Source organism: Hyalella azteca, unplaced genomic scaffold, assembly GCF_000764305.2.
Source record: "Hyalella azteca isolate HAZT.00-mixed unplaced genomic scaffold, Hazt_2.0.2 contig11104, whole genome shotgun sequence".
In the NCBI taxonomy this organism is placed as follows: Eukaryota; Metazoa; Arthropoda; class Malacostraca; order Amphipoda; family Hyalellidae; genus Hyalella; species Hyalella azteca.
The window spans coordinates 660200-679622 of record NW_025941113.1 but is presented as its reverse complement, the minus strand read 5'-3'; the positions used below and the strand labels follow the sequence as shown (position 1 = coordinate 679622).

Here is a 19423-nt window from a genome sequence, read left to right as displayed (position 1 = left end):
GCGCAGAGTTGCTGTGCCAGACACAAATGCAAACTCCGGCAACGTCAGCACCTGCAGCAGGCTGCCTGCACCACCTGCACACATGCAGAGACAACGTCAGCACCTGCAGCAGGCTGCCTGCACCACCTGCACACATGCAGAGACAACGTCAGCACCTGCAGCAGGCTGCCTGCACCACCTGCACACATGCAGAGACAACGTCAGCACCTGCAGCAGGCTGCCTGTAAACACTGTTTTTTCCTCTTTTTAATGTTCATGACTGTAAAAATGTTTTGAAAATACGTATAAGTACATTCGCCATTCAAACACCTTCACTGAAGTAGAATTGCCACACGCTCTTTAAAGAAACCGCTAAAGCAATAATAGCGACGCCGTCGAGAAGTATAGCATCTCACGCCTGCCTACTTAAGACTCTTATTTAAAGAGTACCAAGGCTAAGAGAGTAAATTAATAGCATCCTGTTGCCATAAATCTTGTGAATGGCGCGGCAGACAATGAAGCTTGGATTCATCGAATGAGCTTCAAGTTATTAACTGCCTTGAGGTGATATCTTAAGAGCGGAGTGAACATGTACACCCATGTTTTGTGCAGGTTAAATACGCAGCTAATGCTTGATCACTTTAACGAGTGGTTATGATGACGTAATGCATAATGCACATAGGTCGGTCAACCTTGTAACTGATCACTTAAATTATTGCGTATTCATGTCAGCAAGCGAATCCTTGTACGTGATAAAATATACTGTTTGAAAGGTTTTTTGAAAGTTTTTATCACATTGAACCCACTTCTTACACAGTCTCATGACAATGTGTGCGATCAACATTATACGGTTGATCAATCTCTTTCGTTATAATAATAATAATAAAAAAAAGAAAAAGTGTCTTGTAAATTTAAATAAACAGGATCGGTGACCTGCTGATGAGCATATCAGCTGATCCCGTGGCAAATGTTGCGTCACGTGTAGCGCTTTAACAGATCTTGCTTAGCATCGCGTGCATCAATCTTGCGAGACGCCAGCTGCGGTCGAGACTTATTCCTGTACCGATCCTAATTTTACCCTAGAGTCACCGAGAAGTCGCCGAGTTCTCAAACCTGCCGCGACGAGAGCGTAAAATGACGTTGACGAAACAAGGAAGCTTGATTATTTTTACATTAATGGTGTAAAGTAATCGCGGCTGGAGCTAAAACTGAATTTATTGGATTGAAATTTGTAGCTTATTTATACATGTATTTCGCCGAAATTCGACCACTCAATTAAATTTCCTTGAATTGGTCAGTTGAACACGCAAGCAAGTAGAACAAACGCACGTGTTATGTTGATCTTATTTTATTTCCAACACTTTACTATCACGTCTTAATATTAAATACACTGCATGCAAAATAATGCAGACACCTTGGCTACGTGTGCTGTGGAGTCCAATTTAGATGATATGAAAAGCGGTATAAAACGTTTTATTTACTATAGGTTGTTTTCACACCACACAAACAAATGATCACACGGCGCCGAAAGATGCATGGTCCATTGAAGCCAGATTTACTCTTCCGTAAATGTATGTCTTCTTACTCCCTTGGTGTATCCTTGCATCATTGTAGCAGGCTTTTGTTCGAGTACGTCGCGGATCGATAACGTGACAGTGGTTTAATTTACAAATATTCCCAGCCCATATAACACAAGATTGTCTCTTGGCACGCGCCTTCTCGTAGTGTCACTGCCAACTGTCTGTGATGTTCAGTGTCATCGAGCTATATAAGATCGATGTCCTCACCTCATAATTTTATTTATTCTATTTACAATATAAATCTACATATGACGGATTTTCTAGTAATACCAATAAGTTAGTTTTTTTTGTACTATTCAGAGGGATTGTGCAAAAGTTTCATTGCTCAAAATAAGGGGTGGAAGTTCGATAAAGAGTTCATTGTGAACTGCCACGATAAAGTCCCAACAGAAAAAAAAACCGGACCGTTCAATGCTGCAATGCGATCGTATGTTAAGAAGGGTGCGAACCGCAGCACGCAATTCTTTTACGAATATCGAGCTAAATACTTCACTATATTGAGTCAATTACAGTTAACTTTCATTTTTAACACTCATACGTTATGTAAATAAATTTAAGCGATGCAGTGGAGATGACAGGAAAGGCAACGTAATCATTTATTCTTATAAATGCCTTCTGCCCAGTATTGATCGTGATAGGACACTGCGTTCAACTATGGAAAAGATGTCAGGTATGAATATGAAGAAATTATATAGTAAGACGTCTTAAAGCTTTGTATTATTACTTGCGGCGACATGCACCATTGAAAATTACTGAGCACAACAAGTTCAAAGGCTTCCTAGATCACCGATATCGCGCCGAGACATTCGAATCATCCATGGATCCCCGCGCTTCATCACATCAAAGGCAAAATATGAAACGACTTGATGGTTAGACGTGTTTACGAAAGAAGTACGATTTACATATTTTTTTAAACAAACCTTGAATTGAATTCAAAAGAGTGCCTCGAAACAGCAAAATAAACGTGCAGAATCCAGCTAAGTGCGAAAATGCAGAGAATTCTGCATTTTCAAATCAGCTACTAAAATGAATGGTTTTGTAGAATAGCAGGACAATTTTAATCAGCTTCTTAGAAATCTGTATTAAATTTAAACAACTTTGAGAAACCCTAAGGCCTATCATAATTTCATCTCGTACATGAAATTTCTCAACGAATAGAAAGTTTAGTTCATCTCTATGGACGCAATCATGGTTGCGAAAATCGAGTTTAATTTACCTTATTTGTTGTGCTGATATTACCGATTGCATTAATATATTAATAAAAAGAAAGCTTCGAAGTATCTGCCTTCTCAATCCAAAGCTATATTACTGAACCTAGTCATTCGACATAACTACAATTTGACTAAGTGACTCCGGTGATCGCATCCGTTAATGCCAACCAGTGAAGGTAAATTAGTTTCATTACCAATAGGTAGACGATGGTCTGGAAGATGACTGCCTCTGCTTTCAACAGCAGTTAAGACGCGACATTGCAATAGCACCTTAAGCGTTCAACTATACTTAGTAGAGATATAGGAAATGTGCTAGGCATACACAAATATCACTCGATTCTAACTAAAAGCAAGTTAGTTTTTTTTTTTTCTCTATTAGAAACGATATTCATGAAGGCATTTATTAGAATACACGCGTCTAGTTTTAAATGCACTAATTTTCTATAGATTGACGAAATGATTTGTGGTCGAGTCTACGTAGGTAGAAATCAAGATGAAAAGCTGGTTTTTGAACTCTTTGATTGCCCATTCAACAAAATACAATAGTAAGCATTGTGCTTCTGACGCAGCAAACTGATCTAAGTTCGGATTTACGCTTTTGCCTGCAAGTATCGAGCCACCAATTCCCTTGTACAGATGATCTAGGTAGTTTTTAGGTAATCCATTGCCGACTTACACTCAGAAGGAACGATGAACAGGATTAGAAGCAGGCAAAACCAAGTCGCTCTGCACGTTAGTCCCACTTTTGAAGCGGGACAAGTTCTTAGCTGAACTGGCATTGCTACCATTTCAAGAGAAGCTGACCCTCAAATACTTCCAAACCATCATTTTGCTTTTCGTCCATTTTGATCCTTGCAAGGGAACTAAGCAATGAAATTGTACGAGGTATCCGGCAGCAAGTGCATCCCAGCGTTTTTTTCCGAAATCTCACTTCATTGGCTACGCAGCTTGAAAAACCAGTCTAAGATCAAATTTATAATCCTATGCTACCGGATTATCTAGTACTAGCCATCACTAACTTATCGCTTCGTCGTTTCAGGTTTAGATTTAGACCTCAAATGCACGTCTGAGCATTAATCGCCACTGAGCCGTTCACTGCTTACTGCAAGTGTCAGGAGGCTAATAGCTAACCACTTCAGTAGAGCGTCACTGGCTGACTGAGCTCATGATCTGCTGCGACCAGCTGATGGACTGGGTTGTAGCCATGCATCACGTTGCATGAACGTTTTTCGACGCTAAAGCTCTTACGTTTGGCAGGTGACAAAGACGATCTGAATCTTCTATCTTAGATTATTGTCGAGTCTGCACCCCGAGCTCAAGAGTATGACCCGAGTAGGATGCATTCGGCAAAGAACAGCAAAGAGTTCTGTTAGCAAGAACTCTCTTACGAGGGCTCCTCAGTTGCCCCGGAAAAACGTTTGCACCAGATTCCTCCCCCAATACTGTAGTAGAGTTTCTAAAGGTTACTTAATCTTTCAAAAAAGAGGAAACTGATGTCAAGGTGACAGAAAAGAGTTTATGAACACAGGAACTTGAGAACAAGAGAGTCGCTACAAAAACAGGTGGGCGAACTCTCAACGAGAAGCACAAAAATCATGTTTAAAATAATTCCTAAAATTTGACATACGTAAAAGGAAGTTTAATGAGGGGGTGACTAAAGAATATAATAAAAATAAGAGATGTGCGTGAACTTCAAGCTTGCAAAGAAAGTAGCAAGTTGGAAGCAACTAAAACCTTAACAGCTAGACGAGAATATTAACGCCCACACAAAATTCTACGGAACATTAAAAATGTTAGGAATGCTAATGCGATTTAAATCACAATACAATTGACAAACAAATAGCGCATAATTAAAAGAAAACATTCAAACGGAAAAACTGCGTGCGGCGACGTCTCTAGAAACGATTTGCAGTAATGCTCTCGGTATTTCGTGGCATTTATGAAGAAATTCATAGATCCTCTTCTAATAAAAAATTAACTACAAAGGTGACATAGGGACCGTCAAATTTCGAAAAAATAAAATCAGCTTGAAGTATGGTAAAGGACGAGACTACAAGCATGAAAAATTTAAAAATAAAGCCAGCGCATGAAGAATCACTCATGGTCGGGGGGTAAGATCGATTCAAATTGGTAAAAAATTAAATTTCATATCTAGTTTGTGGTAAAATATAGATAATCAAGTAAAAAAATTTTCATGTGACATGTATGCAACCACTGATCGACAGAGAAATGTAAACACTGAGCTAAAATGGGGGAAGTTAAGAAAAAAAGTAATTTAAGGTAATTCCCAAGTTGGAGAGAAACTTGTTAATTAGCGTTAAATTCCTGTTAGGTCTTTCTCTTCTGGTGCCCGAAGATTAAAAATTAAGGTAGTCCAACTTTCCTTCAAAATGAAATTGGGAAACTAGTTTCTTTCAATTGCAACAAGTTCTAACAGTGTTTCATAAACTGAAATGTACCTGCACCCTATATAACCGAGTAATTATTCTACAAAACTGATCAACATTTAGACGATTCCTTCACTGCAATGGTAAAAATTGCATACATTACAAATGAGGCGACACTACTTGAAAATTCTGCACATTTTTAGCATTGGATCAAGATTTTCCAACAAATTCACAGCTCTGAATTGCTGGAAGACTGGTATAATGGGCCTAGTAGTGCCTAAAATTTATTGCAGTCCAACTCTCAGCATTGATCAGGGACATCTCGTCTGTTAGAGAGATTCAGACAAGCATGTTGAGCCTGGTTTGAGTGCGAAGTTTAGAGTTGCGCATGAGCGGCTTATGACAGCCAGCACTGGGAGTTTGATGGTGAGGAGTCACCAGCCAACATGTGCGGCAGAAGTACTTGAAGCAAGTTTCGTCACGACAGAAGTACGGACCTTGTTGCATGCCGCACATCTGACACAGGGAGTCCGCAAGGTACGGGTCGATCTGAACCTGCAAGTTCAGAAACTTTTCATTACCCTATGCGTCGCGACTAATAGTTATGAAATCAGAGGTAAGCTTGGAACAGAAACTTTATTTCTTCGACAATAGCAACGTTATTAGAACACCATCTGATAGGTTTTACCTTCTTGGTGAACTTGGGAGTTTTTATCTCTACGAAAGCTGCCCTGACAGCCTTCCTGTACGACTGGAGATTGTTGAAAGTGATACGTCCCGAGCCAATGGGATACTTGTGCTTGTCGGTGTCAATCCCTGTAAAACAAGGCGAAAAATAACTAACCCGGGAATGGTACTCAAACAGTTCGCATAACTGTTCTATAATTTCGTAGAGTAGCATTTATAACCAAAAGCAGCTAACGGTATACGTAGTTCGTTTCTTCGCGCTTTTCTTACAAGCTTTAGCTGCAATAAGATTGATCGAAATTATTTCCATGAAGCCAAGGTTTATAACTTATAAAATCAGAGAGCATAGGCTCAAAATTCATGAAATATCCAGTCATTAAATTTGATAAGGCTGTATTCTATTTCTATGGCAGCTAGTTCTCCATGATCATTAAGTTAGACAAACCTTTGAAATAGCATGTGATACCAAATCTTTATACGAAATGGTTGCCGCAGCGGATTACCTGCGTAAACCACGCCACCGAAAAGATCATTAATGATATTGGCGAGAGCCTCAGCGCTCAACATGCCATGGAGGGCGCCGATGAAGACGGTCTTGTGAGGGTCCAGCTGATACGAGGGGCAGCGCACGTAATTGCTGTCACTCATCACCCAAGGTATCACTTGCACCTGTCAGAGAAATATACAAGGCTATTTTCTTAAGAAAGAACTTTATACAGTTAACGTACAATTAAAAAAGAGTTGATTAAAAAGTGCCGTACCGAGTTCGATCGGGCGAAGCCGATAACTAAAATCCATGACAAATTGTGCTACTAAAAGAATGGCGACTACTTAGTACTATCCGATACTTCAAACAAATTAGCAAGCTGTCTCAATAACTTGCCTCCTTTTGCCTCATGCGACGGGAAGAGATTTTGAAGTAGTAATTCCCTCCGTTGCTGAAGTCTTGGCTGCAGGAGCTCAACAGGCTCTTCACCTGAATTTGATTGGTAGATTAGACGGATGTAGTCTACAATACGCTTAACTAGGCAAACCGGACGAGGTAATTTCACCCTAAAAAGGTGCAAAATTGATTAGAAAATTACAACGCAATCTTTAATTGCAGATTTTTTTCTTTACTTTCTCTAGTGCGGCAAGCAAATTTATATCTCGCAAAAAACCTTTCAAACATACCTGCTTTTCGTTATCGAAGAGAATATATACGTATCCCTTAGGTGGATTTGCAGAGTTCTCCTTGCCAGGCCACTCCACTTGTATGTTGCCGAAATGAGCAAAGGTTTGACGCAGGGCTGCTTCAGTGACGTCCCATGGTACCCCGCCCAAGAAAACCTAAAGCATCACAGAAACCCTTAAGACCGTTGCCTTCGCCCGTTGGACAATTAAAACGTCCTCTCCATTGCTTATTTATCACCCTCAATGAAATCCGTGTAACCTAAATGTCTTCAACCCTAATTCGATTTTCGATCTTCTAGGCCCCGTAATGGGCAACAAAACTAAAACTGTAATGCTTCTGGAACGCTCTATTTACCTTACAGCTGTAGAAAGGGTTCTTGTGAACCCTGACGGGTAGCTGGCCGCTCCACGTGCATGTAGCCTCACAGACAGCTGCCAAGAAACCCACTATGAGACCAGATGTGAAATCAATTTAATGCAAATGTCTTTATATAGTTTGATTTCCGTTGGCTGTTAGGTTGGTACTTCGCGGCCAATTATGGATTAATGAATTATTTATTCATAGGGGGCGAACAGCGAGATTTAACCTGTACAACAGCGGAGGTTAATTTTGCTCCATTGTACTTGGCTTTTAGCCATATATAGAAAATATTTTGACGTCTGTCAATTTATAATGCCTTCTGCATTTAACGACACAGCCTGCAGTAAAGTCTCAATTTTTTGAAGAAGTATGCAGCACGAATCAGCGTCTTCGATGCAAGATATGTGCTGAACGATGCAACGGAAGTTGGGCCAATAACCATCATGTCTGAAACGAGCCGCGAAAGTTCAAACCTGCAGCTGTGCGGTGCATCTTTGCTGCCTTCTCAATGCTGTAGGGGTCCTGGCCGGAGAGGAAAGACGACAGCGACGACCTCTCCAGAGAGGAGAGAATATCCAGCGTGTTTGGCGAAGGTGAAGATGAGGGCCCCGTTCCGCTCATACCCGACATGATCCCGCTGCTGTTGCCGCTACTGTTCCCACTTGCGCTCAATCTTTGAACGTGGAAAAATATTTACACCTCAGAACTGTACAAGCAGAGGAAGAGAAAGTCGTATGCAAACTTGCTTCGCAAAAAGAACAAGTTGCAATTGAAACGGCCAGTTGCAAGAGCAGGAACGCGCAAGTACACACATACGAAAGTTATTTAGCCTTCCCCCACAAAGACGGAGATATACTTTCCTATTGTCATTAGTCGAGCTATTGAGATCGATCATGCTTTCTATTTGTTGGCAAGAAATGCTCTACTCATTCTGTCAAGCTCTTGATTGATCTACCGTAGTTTCAAAGATTCTATGCAGACGTGGGAACACACCCGTTGTGGTAGCCCCCTCGTGCGTAGGAGAGGCTCGTGTAGGGCGTCTGAGGGTCCAGGGCTCTGCGTCCCCAGCCTGCGCTGCTGCTCAGGCTGTTCTGGAACTGCGTCAGCTGGCTCAAATCTACGCCTTCAAAAATACCAGCAAGGAGGTCATCGTTAATACGAATTCATATGCGAATTGTGAAATTTACCCGTGACTACCAGAAGCCTATGATTAAATAATGTGTCATTTTTATAGACAAGTTTAGATCCAACTGCCCGCTAACGCAGTAACCGTACGAAATTCATCAGTTAGCTAAATATATAGAACTGCATTTTTTTTTACTTTAGCTTACAAGTTAACGAGCTAATAACTGGGCTAAAAATCATCAACACTATTGAAATTAAAAATTTAGACATTGCAAGACCTTGTCCCAATGAGTAGTTTGACATGGACGAGCTGAGCTGCGGGTTGGAAGAGAGAGAAGTGTTGCTAGGGCCCAGGGAAAGAGATTGCCCGGCAATGGAGCCGTTCAGGGGAGCTCGGCCGCTGGAGGCGCTTGTTGACGACAGGTTCAGAGACTCCTGGAGGTTTGTTGCATTGAGGTCAAGCACTCAATTTATCATTCATCGTGACTCTTAGGAATGAAATATAACCTCAAAATTGTGTAAAATTTATAATAACTACCTTGAAATAGAAGGTGAAATGGGACTTGTTTTATCACAGTTTGGGACTGGAGAACCGTGGCAAGTTTCGGCAGCAAGAAGTAAATAAGTATTGAATATCGTCAATTAAAGAGACCTTCAGTGACATAAAAACTAAGGGTTACGAGTGCTGTTCAAGGGGACCGGCTACCCTCCGTAAAAACTTTTACAGTTATTATCTGATCATCGTGAAACTTCACATACAGACGTAAAATGTAAAAATAATAACATTTTGCTCCTATGAATTTTCTGAAAAAATTGATAGAAAACGTGATTTTCATAGAAAACGGCCAAAAACGGGTACTATAGAAAATCTATCTCCTCCTACAAATATCGTCCTACAACATCGAGACACGTATCATTCGATTCGTAAAGACCATACCTATTGACTCTGCCATCCCTTTTTTTCATTTTCCCCATAGTTTCTTTTTTATGCGCGTTTTCCCCATTTTTGCACTTTTCCCTGCCCTCCCCCCCTTCTCCTCCATATATAAGACAAACCATGCACAAATTCAAAAAAAAAAAAAGAGATGGCTAGATCGATAGGTATGGTCTTTACGAATCGAATATGTCTCATTGCTGTAGCTTGAAAACTGTAGGAGGAGATAGGTTTTCAAAAAGACAAAAAACGAGATTTAAATTGTTCAGGGGAGCCAAATAAAGTAAAATTGATTGAAAACAGAAGAATATGCCCAAAAAAGTCTCGATATGGTAGCCCAAGCTTTCCCATTGCCAATTATTTGCATTCAGGGTACCAGCAAGCGTCTTTAGACGCTATTCATATCAAATTTAACGTGAATAATAAGCTATAAATTGGACTTTTTATATATGAAATATTCATTTTACGTAACGTTACAACTGCATTAAGCAAAAACTATTGCATGTACATCAATGGTAGTGGCTTTGTTGAACGCGTCTTGTTTGTAGCTTTCAAACGAGTGCAAATACTTTGCAATTAACCTAAATAATGACATGAATACCATTTATTTGTGAATAATGTTATAAAATGATCATTTTATAAAAGTTCAAGACTGTATTACACGAAAAAGTATTGCATGTACAATTGTACATCTATGGTAGTAGCTTTGTTGAACGCGTCTCGTTTGTAGCTTTCAAACGAGTGCAAACACTTAGTAATTAACGAAAGTAATGATCTATATATATACAGATTTAATTCAAATAAATCTTTGTACATATTGTTAAAAAATGTTCATTTTATGTATTTATAAAATTGTCTTACGCAAAAACTATAACACGCACAGACATGCGGTAAACTGCGTTAGTCGCGTTTCTTTCAGCAGCTACAAAATGAGTCAAGAAAACTGAAAAGCCAAAATTTCCAATTTTTAGGGTAGCCGGTCCCCTTAAGGAACACAGTCATTTTGTCGAGGAAATCTGATATCGGAACATTCATCTATAATACTTGCCAGCAAATTATTGAGATTGATGTCGGTGTACTTTTCCGAAGAATCTAGCTTCTCTTGCTGCTGCTGTTGCTGCTGGCGGTGATTCTGTATCCCCATCAGAATCGCATCATCTAGACTTGGGCTTCCGGGTTCACTGTAAAGAAAACTAGCTTTTGTAAGAAAATTAACTTGAATTAAAACAGTAAGTTGAACTAAGTTACCACGTGTGCCAACTTATCTTCTAGAATGCGTTGAAGCTTTTGCTCTATGCAAGGTCAGTTTTTTATTTGTGAAGCCAGAAGGCTTTCTTTCAAGTCCAGTATTGAAACAATGTTGGATGAAAACAATATCAGATTTCCGGTGACCTAAGTGAAATGGGAACTCTTAGTAATTTTACCATCGTGAATTCCTGCAAACACTTCATAAATAAATTGAAAATCAGTCTCCGAACCTGACTACTGACAGTCTGCCGCGTTGACCGGAAGGGGATGAATAGTGGAACTGGGAGCTGCCTGCGCCAGGCGAGTTAACGGACGCTCCACTGCCACCCATTGATGGGGGACTGTGACCGCCGCAGCTGCTGTTGCTACTGCCGCTGCTGTACTCCACCTTGCTCCTCATGGACTCCGGAGCGTGTTTAGGAAACTGTTGTGGCAGTGAGTTGTAGTTGAAAACTGCGCCATTAGTAGAGCTCAGCGGTCCCGCGCTGTTGCAGCTTAAACCCTAATGATTAAACAATCTTATCAATTCCAAGACCTAGCCTCGTTTTTCGGATATCAATTTCTAGAAAATGATTTAGCGACGAATTGTTCGAACAGATGGAGGTGCGTCGCTAACCAAGGTAGCATTGATTACACTTTTTAGACGCATTCCGATATTAGCAGAACAGGTTACGATTAAACAAATTCGCACGAGCTGGCCGAGCATAAACGAAACCCAAGGTTCTAATGGAAAAAATTTTGCTATCAACTCGTCAAAAATTCTATGCCAAGCTGTACGCTAATATCCAAAGATTTTCCCAAGGTCAATTGTTGAAAACGAATTCTCGTTTGATGCGGCATTCCCGGTTAGAGCTAGATTAACACGATTTATAGAACGCTATTGCTTCACTACTATTGCAGTTAACCCTAGAAACCGAGTAGAAAGTGCGTGAATTTAGATTTCTATTCTAAATATTCTCAACTGTAGAATTTGGACTCTTTTTGGGTCTGTCTCACTGATGTAGTACAACGGCAGCTATCTAGTTGTTCAGACAAGCACGAGTGTCAAGTAGGAGCAGCAGTGGGTCACAAATCTAATTGTTACACCAGCATCTAGAGCCAAAGCCCAGACACAGCAAGCAATAGCTACACTGTGCCTCAGACCTAGAAGCTGCATGCAATACTGGACCGCCTTAAACTAAACCAGTTGAGCAAACGCCAATAAAAAATAATGAAGTCCTGTTGGTTGGGTTTATGCAGAATGTTTAGGTAAGCGAGGAGGTTGGGGAATAGCCGTTTACATTTTATGAAGGTCTGCTGATTTTAGCAATTGCTATGAATTCACGGCTCCTGCGGCTTCAAGTGCTTCACAGGATAGGCTACTATGCTTTCAAGGATGCGTGCTGACTAAGAGAAATAAACGAGTATGGGAGTTGGGCACTGCCTCTAGCACGCCTCCCCAAAAAGTCGCTGTCTATTATCGCTTTTTCTGAGAGCCACATAGCGGGAGAACAATCTAAGCATATAAAGCTGGAAAGACAAAACGTTGTTACGTGGCACCGGTCGAAAAAACAGTTTCGTCAAGAACACCGATTTTGCAACTAATATCGTTATTAACTATAAATGCAAACTAATTAGTGTGGAAGGAAAGTTAAAAATGTAGTAAAACTATCGATTACTTGAGCCACGCAGGAGGCAGCGGCAGGAGTAGTGCAATGCTCGCCATTCGCGTAGTAGTGTCCAGACCCGTTCAGCAGCTGGCGCAAGTGGCACACGTCCACGCCAGCACCACTCCCAACCTGCAGTTCGGGAGAGATCATGAAGACAATAAGCAAAAGCAAACTTGCTCAAACTTCATTGTGACACCTGAACATCTAGGCCCCAAAAAACGCGTCACCATTCTTGCCAATACCAATGCCCAAGCATGAAAGTTCGAAAGAATTGGCCACCAAAGTTTCGGACAGGAAGTTTCAAATGTGAAGTATTCAGTGCCGAATTAAAAGAAGCTCTATTTTTCTTCGGAATTCTCAGCTGGTTCGGACTGATCTCGCGATATGAATATAATTGAGGTTTGATCCCGGAATAAATCTGGAATCGGCTTTTTTAGTTGCTCAAAGGCACCCACCTAATTCACAACGTTGTAAGAATAACCAAATGATACCAAAACATTACCGCCCGCACAACAGCTCGTGAACTAGGTATGTGTCCTAGCTCTTAACGGAAATTAAATTCGATTGTAGAGCCGATCAAAAATTGAACTCTGAACGTACCGAGATGACTAAGGAGCAAGTATAACAGGATAAGATTCGGACAAATCTGCTTCAAATTCAAGCGTAAATTTTCAAACTCCGAGATGTAGCTTACAAAGGATGGACTTCCGCCTTGACAAATACTCACGGAGTGCGCCTTCGAACGAGGAATCGTCTGGTTCTTGTGACCAACATCGTTGCCGGCCACTAAGTTCGACCAAAGTGAATCTGGAACGAAACCATAATAGTGGATACTTCGCGAAATGTACTTCCTAGATTTGCTACTACGCGTGAGTTTCTTTCAGGTGACTAGATACGCAGAAGTAAAATATTAAAGAATGTAGGTGGTTGCAATAGAGGCTGTGATTGGTGGCACACTTTGAGCGAGAGAATAGCAAACTTGTCGCTTCGGTATGAGATTGGTAATCCTATTTCACAGCACTATTCACTCCATTGCTGCTACATGTGCAATTTTGCGGTTGCTACATTTTTGCCCCCAAGATTTTGATCTTCAGCAACGGCTCTTGGAAATCTAAATCCAGGGCCAAGAGAATTTGTACTCTTTGTTTCCCAAAGCCCATCTCCCTAATTAGAGGGAATTCAAAACCTGACTATCTTGTACATATAAATTGAGCATTGGAGGCAATTTTTCCAAACAGGAATTTACATTCATCATAATCTCAGTTAATCTAAATGGTATATATACCTACCAGTCCTACCTGTAAATTAGCATTTTAGCAACCATGGCAAGTTTATAAATTGTCTTTATAATCTGACTCCAAGCACTACAAGAGTCAACTCTTGTGCATTTTGAGTCCACACACAGTAATGCTAAGAGCTAACGTGATAGGACAATTTCACAGGAATGTCTGTAGCCTCACCAATGGAGTTGGAAGAAGCTGTGGACTGTGGAGCAATGTTGCGGAGGTCCAATGTGTTGTTGAGGAAGGAGTTTATTTGTAGGAGAGCTGACAAGTTAGCAGAAGTTGCATCATCACCTGTAGGGCTGGAATGGGGATATTGTGCAGTCAAGAAAAACCATAACCAAGGAAACTAAATGACACTATAAGCTTTCAGATATGTCAATACCAACAAACAAATTCTACAACAATTTTATTCCAAACAAGTACCTTCAACCATGCCTTTGTGTATGACTGAACCATGAAGAACCTAGCTTTATTAATATATTGAGAAACTTACTAGGATTGGTGAGGCATAGTAGAGGCACCAGTGACTAATGCCTGCTCAGTTATCTGAAAAAAAATATATATACAGATATACATATGACTGGCAATTCAAAAGAACATGTTAACATGCCAGTAATGAATTTGAACCCTTTCCAATCAAGTCCCATATCATGCACACAAAACCAGTATCCAACTCAAGGACAAGTCACATGTAGGACCACTTCTACTTCCAGTTAGGAATTTAACTTCTCCTGAGATACACGCTCAGAGTCGAGGATAATATTCTCTTTCACCGTGTAGATTACTCACAAATTCCAAGACAATCTATGACTATACTGCATTTCTAGTTCAAAGTGCTCATTCAGTGAAGGCTTCAGATTTTGAACCTGTTTGCTACAAGTGACGTTTGTAAAAAAAATGAGACCTCTGAAATGCATAGTAGCGAGGCTCAAGCAGTAATACTACTAAATCCAAGTGGTTTAGTAAGGGGAGATGCAAGTAACTAAGAAACTTATCTAACATTGCTTCACTGGCTGACTGACAGCTATTTATTTCTGACTACCCACATTCAGCATTGAACTGCCATTCAAGTCCATTTTGAAATTCAAAGCCAATGCCAGATTTCTATGCATAACTAGTAAATTATTTCAGTCAAGTAATTTTACTTGCATTCATTTTCCAACATAAAAGAACTTTAGCATATAATTAAAAAATCTTGTTATTTTATCAACAGTACTCATGTCTTAATACTCTCAATCAATCCCCACAATTTTCCAGCTCAAGACTTCACAAACAGATCAATAAATACTAACTTTGCCTTATATACAAGATTGAAACTATCTTTTGTAAAGTCTCGCAAACATAGTGGCAAAGCTGAAAAGAGTTGTTTACTCTTCCTCAACCTGAAGTTGAATTTTTAGTCTTACAAGTAGACCAGCAAATGCAAAGTATTATGGATACCAATACCATCATACCAGCAATATCATACACAAGATATTGGTGTAAATCACGAGTAAATGAGGAAATTAAAAATTCAACGATTCTTAAAAAATACAGTGGTTTGCCACTATGCTCACTAACAACATAATTGGATGTGCAGATTCAAGGCATACTTCACTTCATATTGTTGCAATGCTTAGTACCGTAAACTGGGGTAACTTTGACCACTTTTTTTTCAATATGATGCTATTTTTTTACTAGATAAGTTAAACTCAAATTGGAACATGCAAAATACAGGTCTATACTCTAGCTTTACTTACCATAAATTGCTGGCTCCTGCCTCTCATAGTTTTGATGTAATTTAAAAAAAAGTGATGGTCTTTGTTACCCTAGCTCTTGGGGTTTCTTTGACCGGGTGGTAAAATCAGTTTTATTTTTTGGTAAAATAACTCCATATAACTCCATGCATTGTAGTGGAACTCTTCTAGTTACATATGCAAAAGAAAAATTTTAGGAAAGTGTCATAGTTTGCAAATGGGGGGCACCGCCCCCAAATGGGCAAAATGTGACCATTGTAGAGTCTGAAACATGAAGAAAAAAACATTAATAGGTGTATCAAACATAAAATATGTTATATGGGTACCTATGGTAATTTTAACTTAATTTCCAAGCCGGTCAATGTTACCCCGTCACGGCTGCCATTAGGTGGTCAAAGTTACCCCATTGGGGGGCGGCGCCCCCCATTTGCAAACTATGACACTTTTCTAAAATTTGTCTTTTGCATATGTAACTAGAAGAGTTCTACTACAATGCGTCGAAACCTGGAGTTATTTTACCAAAAATTGAAAAAATTAGAGGGGGTACTCCGACAGGCTTTAAATAATAGCTCTTTTTTGTGGGTCACATTTTTAATTTTTTAACCTATTAGATATGCAAACTTTTTAAATCTTTCTATTGTGTTACATAGCCTCAGTATTAGGCCTTTGATGGCCATTGACAAAATTTTTCTATGTCGAATCGTTTGAGTTTAGGGGGTTTTTGTTAAAAAAACGAAAAGTGGTCAAAGTTACCCCGCCGGTCAAAGTTACCCCATTTTACGGTAGTTAGTTGCATTCGATTGCCCACCAAAAGCAAATGCTGGCTCAGTTCAGCAAGTTAAATTGGCCCTACAGCATAACCTTGTTTCAGCAAAATTGAATATCCCTACACAAAGGTACTATTCAGCTCCTTTGAAATATCTCCAAGGCTATGAAGTATATGCTTCATACTAGTTCATAGAATTCGTGGCAAGGGAGATTTTTTTTGGAAACTACACTTTACTTGAAAGTGGAATACATTTTCTAAAGAGGATTACATCTCGACAGCAGGGTCAAAATTCCTCAACTTGCAATACTAATTCCAACCCACAGCAGCCTGCAAAAAAATCTCTCAACTCAATAGATCAGCATTTACCATTTCTTCAGTTAAAAATTTTTCTTTGCAGCAATAGTCCATGGTGGCTAACAAGATAATTTCATTTTATACAGATCAAGTCCTTCAAGTCAGCCATTAACTGAGTAAGATCATGGATGTAGCATAAATAAAAATTAGACATTGATCTGGAAGTAGCACAGGAAATCAATATGAACTGGTTTCTCTAAATGAATATTTACCAACTCAAGATAAACTAAAAACTGCACAACAGTCCTGCATTCTAATTTGTTACTTCTACCTATATGAAATACGTACTATACAAGTTTCAAGCATGCAGAGAACCAATGATTACAATAATTACATATTGAAATCATCCCCATCTTGATCCTTTTCTATAGTTATTCAGCAAATGCTAATAACAGGCCAGACACGAGGCAACACCATCTTTTACATTACAATTGGAAAAATTTCTCCAGGGTCAGGTTACTATCCTGTATACCAATGTCTTGGCATTCACTTACTAACTCATTCACTATACCAGATTTTCCTAGGCTGGCTTAAAGCCACCAGCCAACTTATCCATGTGACTAGGTTACATTACAATTCTAATCTATTTTATCCAAACCTGGGGTGCTAAATTATGGAACATCTATCTGGTCTAGTTCTGCATCTAGCCCAATAAAGTGAATTTTAAAACCCTTGTGAAATCAATGGTAGATTACTGGTATGAACATGCATGTATAATTATCTAGTTTGAACCTATAGTCTATACCTTGGACCCCCATAAGAGTGATAAGACACAATTAAACAACTTTTTATCAGTGCTCCAGACTTCAGTACAAAGTCCTCATACTCGAAGTCTGTCGAAGAAAGTATCATGTGCTAAATCATTATTACATTGAAGTTTACTCTGCTCAAGTTGGGCATATGCCAGTACTTCTGCAGTCTGTTATAACAACTAGGTAGCATTCTTATCGAGTACAGAGATGCAAATGCACGATTCATTACTAGCATCTAGCAATTCTAGTTAGTTTTCAATTGCCCAATGACTAATGCCAATGATGCTGGAATAGGCACAGCACAAGCACAGGAATTGCTTGCAAATTTTCGGAGGGTATAATCATGTTCCAGCATTGATAATTGAGCCACATCAATCAATATTTTGCAAATTGCTTTCATTATCATTATGGTTTGCCTATTTCATTGGTGTCTACATCGCGATGCGCATTCACCGCGTGTCAGACTATCAGTAACAGTTCCATTCAGTTGGACAGAGGCCCTAGTCTGAGGGCCCAGGGACAGGGTGCCTCGACTACGTAGTCGAAAATTTTTTAACTAAAATACAGAGGCACATCATTGCATCTTTGTCAGGAAATCCTGAGAACCACATCTACCTACAAGTACAACCGTTTGTGGTACGATCTAATGTGGATCTAGATCTAGTATGATACAAGATCGTGACAAAGTGTCGACCTGGCGTTCTAAAAAAAAAAAAAATCTACGCCATAATCCATATGCCAATCCGGCTTCAGATTAATGCAATATATCTTTATTTCTAGGCATTCGTTCTCTTCAAATACTACAACTCGAGTTACAAACCTACCCTACAAGCTCCAGCCCCTGGGCAGTCACGTAAGGCTACGGTAGCACGTGCTTTGATTATAGAAGCAGCGCGATTGCTGTTGCAATGCTGAGATCGCACTTTTCACTACGGTTTCGAAATGCCTCCAACACGCAACACCAAACAGCGAAAATATTTATAATTAAAATGCTAATAAATTACTAGACGACAACGGGATCGAACTGCCCAGTCGCCCTACATTATGAATATGAAATATCCTTAACAGAGTATTCCACAACAAGCACAACGCGACCACATAGCTATTATACCAGTCCAATCATCCAATGCCAATGGTTCCAACTTCCAAACAATCCCGCCCTTACAGGCATTATAAGTTTCATAGTATTTACGCTACATAAGCTCTTAGACAGTCATTATTTGCTCAACATCAACGCGAGGTCACATGTAATTGCGAAGCTGCACCCAGCCATGCACCGTTGTAATCGTATTACTATTATATTTAGAGAACATTTTCAGTCATGAACGCAGACATTTAACTTACGTTAGCCAAATTTTGCAGGGGAGTGTTGCCATAACGTTAAAAAATTGCCTTCTAAGAAGGATTCGGGTGTTTTCAATAATCAGAGTGAAGTATAAATGCATCAAGAATTACGATTTAAAAAAATTATATTTTAGTTGAAACATGGATTATTTGATTTTTATACCAAATTGATTTGTGATATTTTGAATTAGAGTTTTCTACCGTTTTTATAACATACATAAAATTTAACACGGAGTTAATGGGACATATAATATTATGGTAACCGCGGCCATCAGGTCATATTCAGTATGAGAATATGCATTGTAGCAAAATAACCTGATGCTGATTCTGAATTTTATGTAATAAGGAACCGCTTAAAACACTTTTGCGAACCGGTCGGACAAAAGCGCGTGGGCGTTAGCGTGGGTTACAGCGTGGGCCAGCCCGGCCCTGAACCTGCCCTATACCAGCTCTCTTTTGGGACGAGTTTTTGTTTTTGAACAAAATTTTGGGTTTAAAAGGAACAGGTTTACCCAGCGAGACGCATTAATTCATGAGACAGCTTGCTAAAAAAGCCGTTTGAATTTTTTAGTAGTTATGATCAGGAATTTTTTTCCTTTTGGATATAGGGGGCATGTAAAATCCAATCATCTGTAACTCTAAATGTGTCTGACTGAGATCTAGCTGATGTTTCAACGCGAAACAACAGAATATAATAATCATTTGAGCAGTATACGTAAATGCGGTTAAGAAAATTATTTATTGCCTTCTACGATAAAACTTGATTCGGCCAAATCCTTGAATAAAGCCAGTACTTCTCAAGTTCTTAGTTGTTTAAAGCTGAATGAGAAAAATGTAGCTCCTGAAAC

The 19423-nt window shown here is 39.6% G+C and overlaps 2 protein-coding genes across 5 annotated transcripts in view; both read right to left on the bottom strand.

The window, feature by feature from the left end:
* The window catches only part of LOC108674533, a 7470-nt gene extending 3856 nt beyond the window's left edge, over positions 1–3614 (bottom strand). The window contains exon 1 of the mRNA XM_018162494.2: positions 3575–3614. Within this exon, the coding sequence (XP_018017983.1) occupies positions 3575–3614 (40 nt within the window). The remainder of the gene's footprint in view (positions 1–3574) is intronic.
* Positions 3615–4272: 658 nt separating this feature from the next.
* Positions 4273–18605, bottom strand: LOC108674550 (cytoplasmic polyadenylation element-binding protein 1). 4 transcript variants are annotated; one of them, XM_018162512.2, is made up of 16 exons: positions 18576–18605; positions 14114–14166; positions 13795–13919; positions 13062–13141; positions 12344–12463; positions 10916–11187; positions 10486–10618; positions 8782–8938; positions 8372–8501; positions 7852–8051; positions 7373–7449; positions 7018–7173; positions 6728–6820; positions 6348–6513; positions 5846–5973; positions 4273–5712 (listed from the first exon to the last, which is right to left on the bottom strand). In XM_018162512.2, exons 2-16 carry the CDS (start codon positions 14128–14130, stop codon positions 5497–5499), a joined length of 2070 nt encoding a protein of 689 aa, XP_018018001.1. In that variant the 5' UTR covers positions 14131–14166; positions 18576–18605; the 3' UTR covers positions 4273–5496. The 4 variants fall into 4 exon arrangements, with proteins under 4 accessions (XP_018018001.1, XP_047738652.1, XP_047738653.1 ...); XM_047882696.1 differs by lacking the exon at positions 18576–18605 and adding an exon at positions 18056–18104; XM_047882697.1 differs by lacking the exon at positions 18576–18605 and having other exon boundaries at positions 8372–8495; positions 14114–14182.
* Between the last annotated feature and the right edge of the window lie 818 nt (positions 18606–19423).

Bases quoted from the DNA above. Each gene is read 5' to 3' on its own strand.
- LOC108674550 (XM_018162512.2), bottom strand. The intron at 13,142-13,794 runs GTGAGGCTACAG...GTTTCGTTCCAG, and splicing joins AGCTTCTTCCAACTCCATTG to ATTCACTTTGGTCGAACTTA. The intron at 10,619-10,915 runs GTTCGGAGACTG...TTTTCTTTACAG, and splicing joins GGCAGACTGTCAGTAGTCAG to TGAACCCGGAAGCCCAAGTC.